This window comes from Lepus europaeus, chromosome 4 (assembly GCF_033115175.1).
Source record: "Lepus europaeus isolate LE1 chromosome 4, mLepTim1.pri, whole genome shotgun sequence".
Classification (NCBI taxonomy): domain Eukaryota; kingdom Metazoa; phylum Chordata; class Mammalia; order Lagomorpha; family Leporidae; genus Lepus; species Lepus europaeus.
The window spans coordinates 130186504-130205947 of NC_084830.1; the positions used below are offsets into that span (position 1 = coordinate 130186504).

At 60.5% G+C, this 19444-nt stretch overlaps 1 protein-coding gene across 1 annotated transcript; it reads right to left on the reverse strand.

Annotated features, from left to right (window-relative positions):
• Positions 1-1877: 1877 nt before the first annotated feature.
• Positions 1878-17803, reverse strand: CDX1 (caudal type homeobox 1). Its single transcript, XM_062188854.1, has 3 exons — positions 17362-17803; positions 2609-2754; positions 1878-2102 (listed from the first exon to the last, which is right to left on the reverse strand). The coding sequence occupies exons 1-3, from the start codon at positions 17801-17803 to the stop codon at positions 1878-1880; spliced, it is 813 nt and encodes a 270-aa protein (XP_062044838.1).
• Positions 17804-19444: the final 1641 nt, after the last annotated feature.

Consider the following 19444-nt stretch of genomic DNA (forward strand, 5'->3'; position numbering starts at 1 on the left):
TTTCCTTTAACCAGCAGAGGTGGCTGAGGCTCAGAGGAGCTCAGTACCTTGTCTGAGTCCCACAGCCCAGATGTAGTCACACGGGAACCCAGGTCATCTGACAACACACTAAGTTGCAGAGAGGGCGTGGCGTGTGGAGTGCAGTGGGATGCTGGGGGTCAGGAAGGGCTTCCTAGGTCTTAGAAAATGGGGAATGCTGGATTAAAGAAAACCCCAGGGGCCTTGTCAGAGCCTCTGATGTGCTACTATACCCTTGGGACTCCCCAGAGTAGACTGCAGGATTTCCCAAACCTGTGGTCCAGAGATGAGCAGATAGTCCAGGGTCACGCAGCAAATGCTTCAGAAGATCCTAAAACGATGCACTGGCTGCCTGCCACCCCGGCCGTCTCCCCCTGCTCTCAGAAGCCTGGCCCTTCCCTCTGGGATGCTCAGCTCCTGGGCCTCAGGTGTCTACTGCTGAGAGGGAAGTGCCTGCTCTCTGCAGGGGCTTGTGCTGGGACGGATCCCCTGTGCCCCGTGCCATCATGCATCCCCCGAGCAAAGGGTGGCGCAGGCAGGCGGCACACGCACTTTATGGCCTGGCCACCTCCCAGAACAGTAAGCAGAGGAACAGGTAGCTGGCACCAGAGCCCTCTGTGGAGGAAGAAGCCCCGGATAGCAGAGTCCGCTCATCTCTGCAAGGGAGCGGAGTGGAGCGGCTCCTCCGAGTTTTCCAAGTTGCACTTTCAGTTCGCACTCACATCCCTCTTGACCATCCTTCCCTTCTTGGCCAGCTGAGCACTCCCCAGTCCTTGAGGTGTCAGTCCAAATAGCACCTCCTGCAGGAAGCCTTCCAGACTTTCCACGATTGGCTAGGAGACTGCTCAGCTCTCCCTGCCTGGCGGGCCTGCGTCCTGCTCTACCCCGTCAGTCATCTGAGCACAGAGCCGTCTTCCCGCTGGGCTGGGCAGCGCGGGTGGGGCAGGGACCGTGTGCTTCCCAGGCCCAGCTATGCCTGGCACAGGCAGGCACCCATGACTGTCGTGTGTTGGAAGACGTAGCTCAGACACGCCAAGTGCTGACAGGCTGGGTCTGCCGACTAAATGGACCTGGCTTGGATGGCATCTGGTAGACCCACCTCGACCTGGCCCGTGATGACCTCTCAAAGGCATCCAAGGTGACCTTGACGCAGGGATGGGGCACGTGCCACTGACAGTTTGCTTTGCTGCAAGGAAGAACGACTTTTAGACGTGTTTAAAAACGGAAGGCAAATTTATTATTGAAGCTCCATCCTCATGGTTCCGCTCGCCACACAACACCCATCCAGCCGAGGGCTCCGCCCAGTCCCAGGGAGCCTTCGGGGCTCCCTGGGGCTGGGGGAGGAACCCAGCGGTCCCCAGCAGCCTCCCTCGCAGAGGAAGTGGCTCTGCAGCCCGAGGGGTGCTCAGTCCGGTCCCAGGGCCTTGGGCTCAGCCTCCAGGCTGGGGAGGGCCGAGCCTGGTCAGATGGGGCAGGCGGAGGTGAGGCTACAAGAGCCCCGTTCTCGCCCGCAGGTCCTGTCTGCAAGCACCCCATCGTCTCTCCACTCCATCCGCTTTCTCGGGGGGGGGGGGGCCCTCCCCAGTCTCCCACTCCACCCCCAGTAACCCACAGAGGAGGCGGGGCCTCAGGTAGCAGCCTGGGCCTTGAGATGTCCCTGGGAGGCAGAGCCTCCCCACCGGACTCCCTGCTCCCCCAGGGGCCCGGGCCGCAGGAACTGGAAGAGGCCCTTGCCCAGCAGGCTCGCTATACACAGGTGGCAGGGCTGGGACTCACCCTGGGCCTCTTGGGCCCCCCAGGAGCCACAGTCCTAGTGCCTGAGTCCCCAGGTGCCCCAGCCCGTGGGGCCGCACAGGGCGCTAGGGCAGGAACTCCTCCTTGACGGGCATGGGGGAGGAGGCGCCCAGGAGGCCAGCGCCGCTGGGGCACAGGCCCCCCAGGGGCGGCCCAGCCGGGCTGGCAGTGCCATCGAGGGGGGGCGGCGGCGGCGGCGGCTGTGGGGGTGGCTGCTGCTGCTGCTGCTGTTGTTGCTTCTTGTTCACTTTGCGCTCCTTCGCCCGCCGGTTTTGGAACCAGATCTTCACCTGAGGGGTTGGACAGCAGAGACGGGGGTAGGTGAGGGCAGGGGACAGACGGCAGGACCCAGCTTTTCGATGTGGCCTTCGTGGGCTTCCTCCGGGTCCAGCCACCCAGACTCCGTGGACCCCCGACACATTCTCTGGTCTAGAACTTAGTCCCTCCCCTGGCCCAAGGAACCCGTCTCTGTCATCTCCCTCTCCTGACCTCCCTAGGAGTGGGCCGCCACTCTCCAGGAAGTCCTCCTGCTGCTTCCTGGGACTGCTCCCTCCTCTAGACTTCAGAAGCCTGCCGTAGCCTATAGCCAATCAGAGCCCCCTCTTTGGAGGCAGCAGTGCTGGGTTTTGTTGGGGAGGGCATGTGGGTAGCAGCTCAGTTCCTCTGGTGCTGTGTGACCATGGCCTGTAGCCTTGACCTCTCTGGTCTTCCTCTCCTGAGTCCTCAGTCTGCCTGGCTGCCTAGAGGCCAGACTCCCTGTGCTGGCCCTGTGGCTGAGGTGGGGAGACCCACACACCTGCCGCTCAGTGAGCCCCAGAGTGGCAGCCAGCTCGGACTTCCGCCGGATGGTGATGTAGCGGCTGTAATGGAACTCCTTCTCCAGCTCCAGGCGCTGGTGGTCAGTGTAGACCACGCGGTACTTGTCCTTGGTCCGGGTCTTACCTGAGAAGCAAAGGGGCCAGCAGGGAAGGTGAGGAGAGGGAGGAGGAGTCTGTCAAAGGCCCAAGAAGGGCCCCTGGGCAGAAGGGCAACCCAGGCCAGCGGCCAGGGCTCACAGCCCGGCCCTGGGAGGGCAGTCATTCCGGGCTCACACAGTTTGCCTTGTCGGAAGCCGAGCACGGGGCGCTCAGGAGGCGCACGCAGCACACCTGTGTCCCACCAGGACTGGGCGGGACTCAGAACACTCTCCTACCTCCTCCCACCTTCCCGGTGTCCCCACCGCAACCAGCCTTCTGCTCCTGCGACCCAGCCCTGATCCTGCCTGTTCGTTGGCTCCTGCGGACTCGCAGCCCAGGGGGCAAGCAGTCCTCTTGTGCCCACTCGGGGAGGCGCTGAGGCTTGGGGTCGGGGGAACCTGCTGAGTGCTGCACAGCGAAGCTGCCAGTGGAGCTGGGGGCTTCCGGCCAGCCTCCCCCCGCCCCGACCTGGAGCCCCACGCTGACTGCCAGCTCCGCAGCTCCAGGCCACAGCTGTGGGCTGGCTGCATCCAGGAAGCCCTGAAGAACACAGCTCCGGGACATCCGTGCCCAGGTAAGCAGAGAGCCTGGGGTGCATTCTGCATTCTAAAAACATTTTTTATTTTCATTTGTATTTGAAGAGAGAGAGAGAAAGGGAGAGGGAGAAAGAGATGGACTGAGAGGGACCTCCCATCCACTCGTTCACTCCCCAAATGCCAGCGACAGTCAGGGCTTGGCCATGCCGCAGCCTGGTCTCCCACGTTTGTGGCCATCAGCACTGCCTCCCAGGGTGTGCGTTAGCAGCAAGCGGCCATCAGAAGGAGAGCCCTGACTTGAACCCAGGCCCTCTGATAGGAGATTCAGGTGTCCCGAGCAGCGCCGTAACCACTGTGCCAAATGCCCGGCCCTGCAATCTGCCTGTTTTTGGCAAACGGCCCAGGTGTTCCAATTAGAGCATCCTCGCCCACGGGGCTGAACGTCAGACACACAGGGCACACCTGGCAGGCGAGGGTCGCTTGATACACGGGGAACTACACCTGCCTCCTGTGCCTGAGTGGAGAGCAGGGGGAGGGGATTCAGAAGGACGCAGGACCTGGCTGGGGCAGGGCTCAAAGACAGGACTGGAGCTGCTGGTGGGCACCCCGGACCTGCCTGGACCTCAGAAGGCCCTGGCCCTGAGCTGGGCCACTCTGCCTGAGCTTCGCACACTCCTGCCTGTGCCCGGGCGCACAGCAGAAGCCACTGGGCTCCTTGACTGCTCACTTAGCTTCTGCTGGGGGCCAAGTGCTGGGGGCACCACAGTGAGCAAACAAAATCAAAACAGCCCTGCCCTCAAAGCTTAGATTCTAAGGGAGGGAGGGAGATGGACACAAGCAGCGAAAACATGGAAAATACTTGATAAGCGCTCCAGAGGAAAACAAAGCAGAAGGGGGGAATTCTAAAGAGCGGCCTCAGAAGGGGCAGGGGAATTAGAGCAAAGATCTGCAGCTGATGAGAGGCACAGGTAGGCAGATATGTGGGGCTTCCAACAGAGGGAACAGCCAGTACAAAGGCCCTGGGGTGGGAGCAGGTCTGCTTCTATGTGTGAGGAAGCTGGTAGGACAGGGGACACATGGAGGGACTTGGGGTTTTCCCTGTGGGGATGGAGCCATTGCCAAGGTCCAAGCAGAGGGGACCAGAGAGAGGCCTGAGGCAGGAGTTCCTATTACTCTGGCTGCTGCATGGAAAAGAGGTTGGCGAGAGGCAGGGAGACCTGCAATAGCCCAGCAGAGGCAAGGCGGTGACTGGGCTCCCATGGGGGGGCTCAGGCCGGGGACCGGGGCTGGACTGCAGCACTGCCCGGGGTTATGTCGGGGCTCCCTTTGGGGCTGGGATCAGAGATCTGTCTGGACTGAGCAGTAACAGTCAAGGCTGGGCTGGGCTGGGTGGGGGCCTGGCTCCCCACCAGCTGCTTTTGCAAGAAGCTGAGCGCATGGCTGTCTTAGGAGGCGCACACAGCATAGCCGAGTCCCACCAGGTCTGGGTGGTCTGAGAACAATCATTCACTCCCCGCAGTGTCCCCATCACAGCCGGACAGTCACCTCCCGGGGTCACGGCCCCAGCACCCCCGCCACGAAGTCTGCAGCTTGGCAGGACAGCCCGGGGCCTGCAGTGAGCCAGACGCTCCGAGGAGGGCGGGAGGCAGTAGCTGTTCCTTGGGTTTCCTGCTGCAGCGGCGGAGCCACAGGCACAGCCGGAGCTTGGGACAGCCTCAGCCCCCAGCCAGGCCTGGCCCAGGAAAGGGCCGAGGGGAGGCTACTGACGTCGCGGCTCCCAACGGGAACCCTCCTTGGCCTGGAAAATCCAACACTGGCTCAAAAACGGCTCTGCCTGATGCTGGCACTGCCGAGCCCCACGGAGTTCGCCGGACTGGAGCCAGAAGGGACCCGGGTTGGCCTGCTCCCATGTTACTGATCAAGGCTCAGCACGGTCCTGGGCAGCTGGAGACCCAAACCAGAGGCCTGCCGAGTCTTTGCAGCTGGAGCTCCGTGGAGAGACCCCATCGCCGAGGCCCCGGCAGACACAGAGCTGCCCGAGGCCATGACCCCTGGCCTGGAGCTCTCACCAATCCCGCTGGCGCTTAACTCAGGGCAACAGGCGTCAGCTATGGAAGCTTACATAGCAGAGCAGCCTTCCGCTCGTCCTGGGAAAGGAGACACTGGGGATCCCTGGGCTGGAGGTGAGGGTGGCTGCCCACCCAGTGCCCAGACCCAGCGTCTACAAAGGCACCCAGCCCTCACTCCCCAGTGCTGCTGACTAGCAGGCACCCACTGCGGCCATTTCATAGATGGGAGACGCCGGGCTCAGACGGGGCGATGGCCGAGGGCCATCCCTCCTGGAGGTGGCACAAAGCCCCGGGGTGTCCTGGCTTCCGGCCGGGTGGGAGGAGCTGGGGCCCTAGCTGTGGAATGAGCTGATGATGGCGAAGTGGTGAGCTGGCCCCCTCTCTGGGCCTGCGGTCAACTTCTGTCTGCTGGAGCTGCTGGGAGCACCTGGATTCGCTAATGACAACAGCTTTGCCGAAGAACAAACCATCCCTGGCTTTGCAACCAGGACTCCCATATACTGTCCAGGGAGTGGAAAGTACAACGCCCTCCACGGGGCCAGCCTGAGACACACAGCCACCCCTGGCACGCACGCACTCCTCCACCAAGAATGTCACTTCCAGCACTGAGGCCGCTGAGAGCCGCCCAGCTGCAGCGGTTTCTCCCAGCAACCCATGTGACTGTAAGGACACAACCAGGTGAATGAGAGCCGGCACGCCCACGCCCACGCCCACGCCCACACCCACACCCACATAGAGGGCCCGAATGCAGGCGTCATCAAGGAGGCACAGGAGTGGGTGCTGGGCCTAGCGGTGCTGATGCCGGCTACGATGTCCGTGTCCCACAGCAGAGTATCTGGGTTTGCTGCCTGGCTCCGACTCCTGACTCCAGCTTCCTGAGATACAGAGCCAGAGGGGAAGTGGGGACGGCTCCAATGACTAGGCTCCCTGCCACCCACGTGGGAGGCCTGGATTCAGGTTCTGACTCCTGGCTTTGGCCCAGCCAGCATGGGCATTTGGGAAGTGAACCCATTAGATGGGAGCTCTTTCTCTCTCTCTCAAATTTAAAAAAAAAAAAAAAATTCAAGTTATAAAATGCCATATGTACCAATATGGAGTGATTTCTAAGTTACATAGCCCATAGAATGCTATGCATGGTATGTGATGGCATGTTTGGGTAAACGTGGAGGAGAAACACACATACTCCTACACGTGTGTGCACCACTCCTACAGTTCTTTCTGAAAGAATATGCAGGAAGCCAGTGATAGGGGCTGCTGGGGGGGGGGGCGTGACGGGGAGGGGGATTGTTACCAGGTGCAGATATGAATTCTTAATTTTATGGACAGGAGTCTGGGCTCCATTCCCAGAATGGACCATTCTGGACCAGCATTCCTGACTGCTGCAAGCCATCTCCCCTTCCCTGTCCTCAGAGCACCTGTGTTGGCTCGGGAGCCCAGGGAGGAGGGGGCAGGGCGGTGCGTGAGAGTGGCAGGGTGGGGAGAGGGCCAGGATGAATGATTTACAGGCCCCTGGGAGGCTGAGGCTCAGGGGAAGTCCAGGCTCCCGTAACAGGTGTCTGATGAGGGGCTGGCCGCTCCCAGCCACCTCATGAGTAACCCTCTGGGCCAGATGCCAGTGGGGGTGGGCAGGAGGGAAGTGGGGAGCCCCCAGATTTTGGGGGGGGGTGAGTACAGGGGAAGAGCTCTCACTCCATTGAGAGACTTCTTTCCACCCTGGCTCACGCCGCTCAGGAAGACTCCCCACCTCTGGCCGCGTGCTCACTGGAGCTCTAAGAGGCCACGAGCTGATGGCTCCAAGTGCCTGAACCGCAGCCTCAGAAGTGCCTGGGGAGATTGTTCCAAGCATGGACTTTGGCTCCAGAAACTCAGACTGGCTGGGGGCGGGGGTAGGGGGACTCAGGGGCGTGGCCCTTGAGTAGCTCCTTCCCAGGTGGCCTGCCATGCAGCTGTTGGGGGTAGCCGACCTTGCGGGCTGTGCAGTGCAGGGGCTCCCTGGCCGGCTGCTCGAGGACATTGCCCTCACCCAGCCGAGCCACCCTTTCTGTACCTGTAACGTGGGGACAGCTGTAACTCGGAGGACAGCCGGCAGGTCCGGGCGCCGGGCGCACTGTGCCTGTCTCTTAACCACCCTGGGCTCGAGCAGCTGCTGTGCCTATCTCCCAGCTGAGAAAGCGGAGGTGGCCAGGGCCGCCTGGCCTCGGAGACAGCAGGGACCTCTGAACACCACCTAAGCTCCTCTGTCTCCAAGCCTGAGCTGCACCGGGGCTCGCTCGCTCGGAATGTGTGCCCAGCACGTCAGCAGGACCTGGGGAAGGGACCCATCTGTGTTGTGGCCGGCGTGCCAGCAGAGGGATCTGCGCGATGGCCAGTGATATGCTGCAGACCACTTCTCTGTCAGGTCCCGTCCCATGCGGGAATACAAGCTCTCAGCGTCTGCTGATTCCCTGATGCTGTTAGCTTGTTGAAAGGACTCTAAGCCCGATTTCCCAGCCCAGGAGTCTAGACAGCAGGCCTGCCCGGCGCGGGGCTGGGTGGGGCCTCCGCGCCCAGCCAGGGCCAGGCAAGGACAGAGTGCGGCCTCTGCTCCAGGAGGGGATGAGTGGCTCCAAGAAAATCAAACAGTCCTGGGTCAGCATTTCTTTTGCCCTCTTCCTGCTCGGCTCACGGCCCTGGGATGAGCAGCTCTTTTTTTGATTTTTGATTCTGACCACAGATCCAGCCCTGAACCATCTGTGACCCCTCCCTGGCTGGTCCCGTCCCAACTAGCTGTGCATAAGCAACTTACCCACCCCAACACACATATTCATACCTACACACACACACACACATACCACACTCACGCATATTCACATACACATACACCCACACACATGTATACTCACACACAACACTCACACACATACTCACATACACTCATACACACTCACACACACCATAATACTCACATATACTCATTACACACTCACACAATACTCACATAAACTCGTAACACACAATACACACATACTCACATACACTTGTAATACTCATACTCACACACACTCATACACTCACACACACCCTCACACACGCTGTTAGAAATGTGCTGTTAGAAATCACATTCCCAGGCGCCACCCCAGATCTGCAGCATCCTCATCTCCCAGCTGCCTTTGAGAAGCCCCTGCAGGTTCTGAAGCACCAGCCACAGTCGAGCCCTGGCCCGGTCTCAGACCGCCTGTGTGGCCCCGAGTGAGGCCCTCTTCTCTGGGCTTGTGCACCGTGTGCCCTCTAGACTCTGAAGTCCCATGTGGATTCCAGCCCTCCCCTGAGAACCAGACCCCCCACCCTTGCTGCCCAGTGCCCCAGGCGACACCCACAGGGGGAGCATGCTCCACCCCTCCTCCAGCCGGGTCCCCCAGACCCACCCTGGAGAGAGGGCAAGGGGCTGTGGGTGCTGCCAGTCTAGGATGACCAAGAGAGGAACAGGGGTTCTCGGGTGGGAAGGGGCTCAGGGAGGCGGTGGGGCGATCACGGGATGACACTGAAAAAAGTCCCCTTTCTCCAGATGAGGACTCAGGCCCAGAGGGGCTGTCGGGCCACCTGCTGAGCGAAGCCACAGAGCCCACAGGCAGACGGAGGGTGGGAGAGATGGGAGGGGCTCCCCTCCCCTAGCCCGGGAGTCCAGTGCCTTCCCACAGAGGCTTCTCTGGGGCCTGGTGGAGGTTACGCAGAGCCCCCAGGGGGAGTCTGGCTGTGGGACTAAAAGCTTTGATTTCTTGTCCCAGCCTGGCCCTGACTCACTGTGAGACCTTGGTCAGCACCTGGTCGGCTCTGGGCCTGGCTCTGGGCCTCAATGTTCCCGTCTGTCTGTTGGAGGGAAGGGATGACCCAGCTGGGGGCTGTTGGAAGGAGAGGCAAGAAAACCTGGAAAGTGGCATGGGGAAGAAAGACGGGGGCTTAGGGCGAGAAGGTGGGCATCGTTCAGGGTTCTGCAGGAGGAATTGCAAGTATGCCAAGCGTGCAAAAAAGTGTGCTAGAAAACACGTGTGGTGGCATCCACACCGACACGAGAAAGCAGGCGGCCAAGGTGGCTGTGCACCCTCGGGAGGTTTGCAAGGGCCAGGGTACAGGCGGTGCATCCCCTGTGCTTGCCCACAGACAGAGTCCCGGGATGGCTCCCTCCCTAGCTGAAGGACGTGACTCCTCTGGGCCAGCCTTCTCCTGCCCGGGGACAGAGCAGATGGGAGAGCGGTGCCGAGAGAGCGGAGCTGTTTGCTAAAGCCGATGTTGGAGAGGTGCTTGGGAGAGGCAGGAATGTCGCCTGATGGGGAACCGCCGGCCTGGGAGTGGGGAGAGAGGACCAGGTCACCGGGGGGACCTATTTGCCCACCTGCAGTACCTCTGTGGGGGCAGCCCCAACTGCACCTGCTCCACATCAGGGCCATGATGAGGTGCTTGTCCTGACCGAACCACAGTCGCCAGCTGCTGTATCACAGCTCTGCCCTCAGGGATGGGGCCGGCCAGGCCTCCTGATGGAGCCCAGTAGCCTTAGCTCCCCTCCCCGCCATCACTCTCCTTCCCACGCAGGGACTCGGTCATCAGTGCCTCACCGCACCCCGCCATCTTCACTTTTGAGGTCCCTGCTCTGACCTGGCTCTGGGACACAGCAAAGAGGAAGGGACTTGCAGGCACGATGGCCCCGATGGTGCAGACCCAGCCAGGCCGCCCAAGCCTGGCTGATGTGTCCATAACTACCCAGTGAGGACCAAGCTAAGGAGGGGATAGCAACAAAACCGGCTGTGACACGGATGACGGCAAAGCTGATGACAATGCAGCAGGCGCGAAGCAGCCAGCGGAGGCAGGCGAGGTTTCTGAATGGGCCATGGAGGACCCCACGCCAGAAGCCCCGCAAGGGTGTTTTCCACTCTACCCAATGCAACAAGCTCTAGCCATGCATGGCTGTTTATACCAAAATTAATTCAACGCGATATACACTTCTGTTTCTGACTAGCCATTTCCAAGTGCTCGGAGAGGCAGCGGCTGGTGGCCCGCCCAGGGGCGGCACAAACAAGGAGCATTTCCGGCACGGCAGGAAGTCCCGCTGGACAGCACTCCCAGTGGGCAGCTCGCACCTGCACACCGCGGCCAGATGGGGCTGGGACTAGCGCTGCAGCAGCTCTTCTACCTCCCACCGCCCGGCTCTGCTTATCTTCCTTAGCTTTTCTATGCGGCACTAAAAGCAAGGCCTGCACTCCGAGTCCGGACAGCCCTTCTAGGACTGCAAGCCCTTCTGTGTCCTGTGGTCCGGACAGCCCTTCTAGGACTGCAAGCCCTTCTGTGTCCTGTGGTCTCCAGGGCCCGGGTTACTTCGTGGCGGAGGCTCCTGGCCACTGCCCTGCTGGGCCCTGCTCCGGTGAGGAAGCGAGGGCTCCACCAGCCCTGCGCAGGTGGAAGCCTGGAGCCTCACCTGCAGAGAGGGGCCCTGGACCCCAGCCCTTTCTCCCCTAGGCAGATGCCCACCCCAACTGGCTGCTCCATGACAAGAGGCCCCAGCCACTCTGCTCACCCTCTGCCTACCATGTGCCTGGCACTCTGGAGTACTTGATGGACCTGCCACCTCCTCATCTTGGCAAGGGGCACCACCAACCTCCAGCCCCAGCCAAGCCCCCAGGTCTGCTCCATCAGCTGGTCGCTCAGCTCTGCCTGTGAAGCTGCCCCCCTAAATCCAGCCAGCAACTTTAAGCCGGGCACTGTCTGGGTCAGAACAAATGCAGAGCGCTCACTGCCCTCCGGTTCGCATGACTCCCAGGACAGAGGCTCGCTACTTGTTGTGAACTGGGGAGCATGCTGGGAAGAAGACCAAGTGTCGGGCTTGGATGCGGGGCAGGGAGGATGTGGGGCAGGTCTCCTGCGGGAGGGCATCTTTAAGCCAAGATCTGAAGGTTGAGAAGGAGTTTCCACGGGACGAATGCGCAAGGATGGTCCAGGAAGCCAGAACAGCATGTGCAAAGGCCCTCGGGCATGGTGAGGGCCAGAAATGTCAGCTCCCTGAGGGTGGGCACCGGTAGTCTGCCTTGTTCAGCACCTGGGAGAGTGTTTGGCACCACAGAGAACATCCCTGCCTGCTTCCTGGATGAGTAACTGAGAGACATCTGAGATGAGCAAGGAGAGGCCAGCAGAGCCTCCACCAAACGGCTTGGATTTGATTTCAAGAGCAATGGGGAATCAGCGGAGGGTGCTGAGCCTGGAGCGGCACTCTGGGCTTTCACGGGCACCTGCCCTTCTCTCTGCAGGTGCAGGCTTGTATGTGGGGGAGAGAGGGTGTGACATGGGGCGGGCTCGGTGTTAGCATGAAGACAGCCCTGACTCCAGATCCAGGAGCTCCTCTGTGCGAGCCTGAGAGGCCGGCCATTCAGATCCCTTCCCAGCGCCGCGCCAGCCCCTGCTGCTAACAAGGCCGCCCGGGACCTTGCGAATATCCCCTCAGCTCTGAGCGGCAGCATCTGCTGAAGCAAGGGGAGGGGAAACCACCCAACCAAAAAAAGCCACTGCCACCTCCTAACTGGGTCATCCCACCTCCCAGCTACATCTGAGAGCCAAGGTGTCAAATGCAGCTTCTGCCTTGAGAACCGGCTTTCAACAGCCCAGCCCCTGCTGTGCCTCCCCCTCCTCTCCCCCACCCAGCCTCTTAGAACTCAGCCCCCAGCTGGCCTCCTTTCCCGCACCTGGGCTGGGATGCACATGGCGGGATGCTGAGCACGTTCGCTGCACACAGTGCGGCAGACCCTGGGCCTGAGCGCTGCACTGCCACAGCCTCGCTGTGTGAGTCTGCCAGGGCACCCTACCCTCGCCGAGCCTCATTAAGCTTATCTGCAGAATGAGGCTAATAACACAGCCTCATGGCCCTCGGGGTTGTTGTGATCGCTCAGGTCAAGCCCTTGGCACAGTGCCTGGCACGTGGGAAGGCCTCGGCCAATGTCATGGTGATTAGCTTTAAGAAAAAGATTTATTTATTGATTTGAAAGTCTGAGTCACAAAGATGTCTTCCATCTGCTGGTTCACTCTCCAGACAGGGGCAACGAGCAGCACTGGGCCAGGCTAAGCTTCATCTGGGTCTCCCACATGGGTGGCAGGGACCCAAGCACTTGGGCCACCTTCCATTGCTTTTCATAGGTCATCAGTTAGGGAGCTGGATCGGAAGTGGAGAGCATATGGATCCATATGGGATGCCAGTGTCACAGGTGGTGGCTTTACCTGCCACGTCCCAACACTGGCCCCAGTTATTAGCTTTATTTTGAATTCCTACTATGTGCAAGGGAGGGTGAGGCTGGAACTGACTAGGACTGGTCCTTGAGGAGGATAACAGATGACAGCTGGCAGGGATACACAAGACAAGGAAAGTAGGCTGTCAGCGATAAATGTTAAACAAGAGCCTGCTACGGTGCTTGGAGGGGGAGGGAATTAAGGAGGACTTCCTGGAAGAGGTGGCCTTGGAGAATGGACAGCATCTGAATTGGTGAAGATGCAGGAGAGGGACGGGAGGGCCCAGACCGGTCAGGTAGGAGTGTAAGGTGTGTGCTGGCATGCACCTGCCAACGACTGGCAGAGGTGGCCACTGAGAACCTACTGTGGGCCAGCCAGGTGCAGGCGTGTGCTTTACAAGGTCACTGCTTCAAGGTGCAGTGCTGTTAACATCTTCATGTTCCAGTGGAGGAAACCCAGGCTCAAAGAAGTGGTGCAAGGTAGCTTGTCCAAAGACACAGCGTTTCACAGGAGCGCAGTCCAGGCCTGAGCTCTGCCCAGTGAGTAACTCTGTATCTCAGCAAGCTAGTGGAGCATGGCTTCCATACTGGGGTGGGGGCCTGCTCTCAAGAGGGCTCTGGGGGTGGCGCTGTGGGTACAGCAGGCAAAGCCACGGTCTGCAATGCCGGCACCCACACAGGTGCAGGTTCGGTCCGTGTTGCTCCATTTCTGATCTAGTTCTCTGCTAATGGCCTGGGAAAAGCAGCCTCTGCCACCCATGTGGGAGACCAAGATGAAGTCCTGGCTCTTGATTGGACCTGGCCCAGCCCTGGTCTGGCCCAGCCCTGGTCATTGAGGCCATTTGGGGAGTAAACCAGTGGATGGAAGACCTCTCTTCTCTTTCTCTCTCTACCTCTCTCCCTGTCTACCTCTCTGTCTGTAACTGCCTTTCAATTAAAGAAATAAATCTTAAAAAGGTGGGGAGCTCTGAATGCCACAGAAATAGGGCTGTGTTTTACAGCCATGGAGTGGTAATTCCACCAGTGGGGCCATGGTATATTCTTATTTTTTAAACTTTTTATTTATTTGAGTAAGAGAGAAAGAGAGTGCGATCTCCTGTTTGCTGGTTCACTCCCTACATGCCCACAATAGTCAGGACTGGGCCAAGCTGAAGCCAGGAGCCAGGAACTCCATCCAGGTCTCCCATGGGGGTTGCATTATCTGCTGTATCCTGGTTGTTCACTAACAGGAAGTGGGGGTTGGGACCTGGAGCCAGGTATTGAACCCAGGTACTCTGACGTGGGATGCGAGCATGTTAACCAGCATCCTAACAGCCAAGTCGAATGCCTGTCCCCTTGGAATGCTCTGGATCAGAGGGCGTGGCTGTACTCAGGCAATTGCAGCAGTGGGTTAGAGGACAGCTAGGGCACCAGAGAGGCTGAAGGGAAGAGGCAACGGGCCAAGGTGGAAGGCCGTCCCAATGGTCCCATCCTGGAACCAACTCCCCAATGGGCCACCCGCCTGCGAAGCACCTGGGGGCTGGGCCCTCGACACAGGACGACACACCCGCCTCCCAACAGAGACACTGGTGTTGCTACATGCCAAGAGGGAAGACCAGACAACAACACCCCCGGAGTCATTTCCAATCCCGGGCTCGGTCATGTGGCATGAACCATTTGCAACTGATTAATATCTGGCTTAGGGCTCGAGCCTGGCTGGTGTCCAGTGCCTCTCCCTTATGTTGCCCACGGTCCCCACCCACTTCTCAGAAGAAAGCCGCAGTCTCAGCCCCAGCTACTGTAATCCCCAGGGTTTTGCCAGGCTAGACAGTGACCTCTGAAACTGGGGTCAAGGTCAAGACTGAATCTGAGCTGTCCCCTGTCCTCTCAGAGCCGTCTCACTTGCCCTGCGCACCTGACAAAGTGTGCTGAGCACCTGCCAAGCACCATGCAGTGAGCTGGGTGCCTGGGATGCAGCAGAGGGTCAAGCAGGTAGGGCTCTGCAGCTCCCAAGAACAGGAACACACAAACCCATGTGGAAGTGACAGTGTCGAGGGGCACTGGGGAGAGTCTGCTTTGGGAAACTGCAGAGGTCCCCTCCGAGGAGGCACCCATTAAGCTAAGCCCTGAGGGTGAGGAGGAGCCGGGCCTGCAAAGTCTCGGGCAAACAGCTTTCTAAGGAGAGCAGCAGGCACATGTGCAAGACTCAAGCTAGACTTGGCACGTCTGAGGAACGCAAAGAAGGCTGGAGAGGCAGGAGCGGGCCCGCCACGGGGCCGAGGGCCTGGGGTGAGGTTGGGGAGGCCACCAGGGGCCAGGCGCCGACGCCAGGCAGCCTTGTAGACCTCAGGGAGCAGTATGGGGTTGGTCCCCAATGTGATGGAAAACCACAGGAAATGTCCAAATGGACTAATTCCACCTCCAGCCCAGCTCAGCCTCCACTGAGCTCAGTCCGGAACACTCCTTCTGACAGCCTTCTGGCCTCCCCATCTGCAGGCCTGGTCTCTAACTGTCCCGTTTGGATACTGGAGAAGGCTAGAGGTGAAGGGGCGGGCCAGGAAGGGTAGCAGGCTGGAGACCGAGGTGGGGCTGCACCCCTGGCCCTTCCTCAGTCGCTACCTACAGGGACGGTCCCTGGAAACCATGGAGGGAACCTGAGGCCAAAGAGGAGAGAGGCTAGGGGACAGACAGATGCCACAGCAGCTCCGGGCTTCACGAAGGCCCAGGCCAGGATACCCGCGGCTGCTCCCCAGGGCAGCCCCTTCTCTGGAGCTGTGGGACCCCCCAGCCTCCCCTGGCCCTTCCCTCCACTTTCTGAAAGGAAAGCAGGAAATGCTTTGCCCTGGGCAGAGTCACCCATCTGCACCTGACTTTTGACATCACAGGGGCAGCCGGAGCAGTGGCTCAGGTGCCCAGAGGGACCGGATATCACACACCTGACACTCCCCTGGCTCCAGCAGGTCCTCTGACCAGCACTGGCCGCCTCCTTCCCCGCATCCGGTGATGGCCTCTCTCCATGTCCCCGTCCATGGGGAACGCTCCCCAGCCACTGCCAGAGGCCCCTGATCGGCAGGAAGCAGCAAGAGGAACAGAGGAGCAGGGAAGGCAGCTTCCTCCTCCAGCTTCCCCACGGCCACAGCCACGGCCACGGCCGCAGGAGGCCCCAGGCCCTTCCCCCACAGGACCCACTGCTGGGCTGTGAACCTGGGGTCCTGGGCAAGGTTTCTGGGAGGTCCCAGAAGCCCTGAACGTGTCTGCCCAATAATGCCACATTTCTCTCTAGGTACCCATGCGATTTTTCAAAAACAGTCCTGTAATGCAAACATGGGTGCAAACCACTTCCCAACCTTCTTCCCTCTCATTCCACAGATGGCAAAACTGAGACTCAGAAAAGATGACCCCTCCGCCAGAAGCCTGCGTGCAAAGGATCACAGCACAGTCTGCTCGGACTTAAGTCCCAGCCCCACCGGCCACCGGTTAGATGGTCTTCAATATGGGGTGCTAACAGGTGCTACAACATTTTGAGAGTTCAATGAGTTGATACAGGTAAGGCCTTGGGCCAGCACCTATCAATAGGCTGGTTGTTTGATCAAGGTCACAGAAGCCAGTGGCAGAGCCCGGTCCCTGGAGGCATCCCTGGAGGATCTCCGTTCCTGGGACTTGGAGACAGGGGGTGCCATGCCAGCCAGAACCTGTCCATCAACCCTTCTCAGCATCCTCTGCCCCGGAGGGAGATGGGGGTAAAGACAGGAGGAGGAGGATGTCTCAGCCCTGCTCCAGCTGGGGGAGGGGGAGGAGGGGCGGGACATCAAAGGGTGGGCAGGCCGGTTCCGCCCCCAAGGCCAGGTGGCCTTTGTCAGAACAGGCCGGACACAGTCTGGACAATGGGGCGGCATGTTCACTTTCCGGCCAACAGGAGTCACTAGCGAGCCCAGGCACCGGCTTGTTACATGACAAAGGGGGGGGCCCATAAAGGAGGTCAGGCCTCCCCTCATTGAAGCCAGGCCTTTGTCCTGCCCCCTCCCCTGCCTTTGAAGAGGGTGGATCAGAGAGGCCTGCCTGGGGGCAGGAGGTTCACAGGCTCTGGGGCCTAACTGCAGCCACCTTCCCACTTTCCAACTGTTCCAGCTTCCCCTCCCCCAGGGTCAAGAGTTCAGGCCAGGCTCTGGAGGGCTAAGGTAGGGACCCCTGCCCGACCTAACCACAGAGGGCTCTTACTCAGTTCTGAGGCTCAGCTCCCGCCCCCCAGCCTCCTGGCTGTCAGATGCGGAGACCCAGCCCCAGAGAGCAAAGCGGTCTGCTCATGTTCCCAGGCAGTGGATGGACCCTTGTGGGGGTGGGTTTGGCTGCCTCTGCCGAGCCCTGGCACAGAAACCAGGAAGCCCCAGAACCAGTGTTGCTAAAACAGCCCTGGGATGGGGGCTCCAGGGCACTACTTTCAGTTTTTGCCTAGCCTGGCCACCACAGGGCCATTGCTTCACTTCTGGGGGGCGAGGTTTGGGGGTGTCTCAGTTCGCCTATCATGGATAGAGGGCTGGCTCATGCTTCCTAAGGCTCTGGGTGGCTGAGCTGCAGCCCAGGGGTGCTGACCAAACGTCCCCCTCATGGCCGGAGGGGTCGAGGGGTTGAGAAGGCAGCTCCGGGAAACCGAGCAAGGCCAGGGCAGAGGTCAGGCAGAGGGCGCCTGGGCCTGGCGTGAGCACCTGCCGGTGTCCAGGAGGTTGGGGGTGGGGTGTCCGCAGGCGCCAGGCTCCAGAGGGGTCCTTACCGCTGTTGCCACCGCCGCCGGCCGCCACGCTGCGCCGCATCCATTCGTAGGGCGTCCGCCTCTGTGCTCCGGGCGACGATGGGGCGCCCGGGCCGCCCAGGGGCTGCGCCAGGAGGCCCGGGCCAGGCCCAGGGGGTGCAGGCACCGAGCTAAAGTCCGGAGGGGGCCCAAAGGCCAGCTGGGCTGAGCTGGCGGCGGGGGCCGCGGGCCCGGGGCCATAGGCGGCCCAGTCGTCCTTGGGCGCAGGGAAGGGCGCGCCCCAGGCCGTCGCGGCCGCCGGGGCCGGCTCCACGTGAGAGTAGCCAGTGAAGTCAGGGTACTGCGGGGCTGCGGGGGGCGGGCCCGGCGGCCCGTAAGCTTGGGGGCCCAGGCCGAGGCTGGCGGGCCGGGCGGGGCCGGGGTACACCGGGGAGTCCTTGTCGAGCACATAGCCCACGTACATGGTGGCCGCGGGGCCCCCCGCGCATGCTGGGCCCCGGAGCCGCCGCTGCCGCCGGCCGCCCCGATGACGAGCAAGCGCTCACCTGAAGTTCCCAGCCCGGACACCGCGCCCGCCCCACCCAGGCCTTTTATAGCTCCGGGGCCGCTGCGGCCCCAGCCCTGGCGGGTTTGCATTTCAAAGCAGGGGGGAAGCCTCCGGCCGCGAATCAAAGGGGGAAACCCGTCGGGGGCGGGGGGGGGGGTTCAAAAGGAGACAAATTGCCGCCCCAAGCGGGAGGTGGACCGGCCCGAGCGGGCGGGGGCGCGGCCTGGGCGGGGGTCCCCGCACCGCTACCTGCACCGAGTCTTCCACCCCTGTACAGGTGCAGGATGGAGCCCCGAGGGGCGGGCTGGGGATCCCGGCACGCGGCGGCGGCAGCGGGCCTGACCCCGGTGCTCGGTGCTCGGCAGTGACGGGGACAGGGTGAGCCTGACTTCCAGCGGGGCTCCTGTCTGCAAGGTGGTGGCCCTTCCTCCCTTGGGGGGAGGGGGCGGGGTCACGACCCCTTGGCTGGCTTGAAAGCTGAGGCTGTTTTCCCGGGAACATGCGCATATGCGCAGGCTTGGGTCTACCAGCATTGAGAGTTTGTCCCTGGTCCTCGCTGGCGAAAGCTCTCACAGGCTGGATCCCCGGAGCCCGAGGCTTCTGGGGACATTCCGGGGAAACGGAACAAATTCTCTTGGCCACCCCTAGCCTTGTATTATTGGTATTAATATGGAGCAGTTTCAGACTGCACAAAAGCAGGATCGCTTGATGAGCTGTGTAGCCCGGCTTACCCAATTACCAAGGTATTGCCACAATCACTCATCTTCTCTCCACTTTTTCCTAAAGCCTTTTAAATTCCAGATGTCATATCATTTTCCCCCTACACACTTCATGCAACTCTAAAACAAGCGGGCATTTTCTTACATAACATACCAGGATCACATCTAACAAAACCGACACAAATTCCTGGTTATTACCTAATACACGGCTCGTAGTCAAAGCACTCCAAAGGATTCAAAAATATCTGTATAGCACTTGGTTTGTGTGAGTTGCAATCATTTATCGTAGCTGGGGCACCCCAGGTTTTAGTTACTTATTTTTAAGGAATTGCTTTATTTATTTGAAAGGCAGAGCTAGAGAGAGACAGATATTTTCCATCCACTGGCTCACTCCCTAAATGGCTTCAATGGCCAGGGTTGGATCAGGCCTGGACCAAGCCAAAGCCAGGTGCCTGGAACTCATCTGGGTCTCCCACGTGGGCGCAGGAGGCCAAGCACTTGGGCCATCTGCTGCTGCTTTTCCCAGTGCATTAGCAGGGAGTGAACTGAAAGTGGAGCAGCCAGTGTTCATATGGGATGCAGGCGTGGGGGGTTGGGGTGGGGAGGGGAGGCAGCCTAACCAGCTGCGCCTCACCTGAGTATTTTTAATGCATCCTGTGTACCCCCCCCCGCCCTCTCTCCATCCTGTTAATAACTGGGAAGCATTTCCCAGCCACCTAAGCTGGAGAGGGGGAAGGCTGAGGGCTGAGTGAGCTTGGAGCATGGGGCATGGTGGTGGGATATGGGGAGGGACTCGTGATGGCCAGGAAGCCTGAGGGAGCTGTACTGAAGCCCAGCC

Coding starts and splice junctions, on each gene's coding strand:
- CDX1 (XM_062188854.1), bottom strand. CDS start 17,803: ATGTACGTGGGCTATGTGCTCGACAAGGACTCCCCGGTGTACCCCGGC. Junction 2,755..17,361: donor CGGCGGCGGTGGCAACAGCG/GTAAGGACCCCT, acceptor TTTGCTTCTCAG/GTAAGACCCGGACCAAGGAC. Junction 2,103..2,608: donor TGGGGCTCACTGAGCGGCAG/GTGTGTGGGTCT, acceptor CCAACCCCTCAG/GTGAAGATCTGGTTCCAAAA.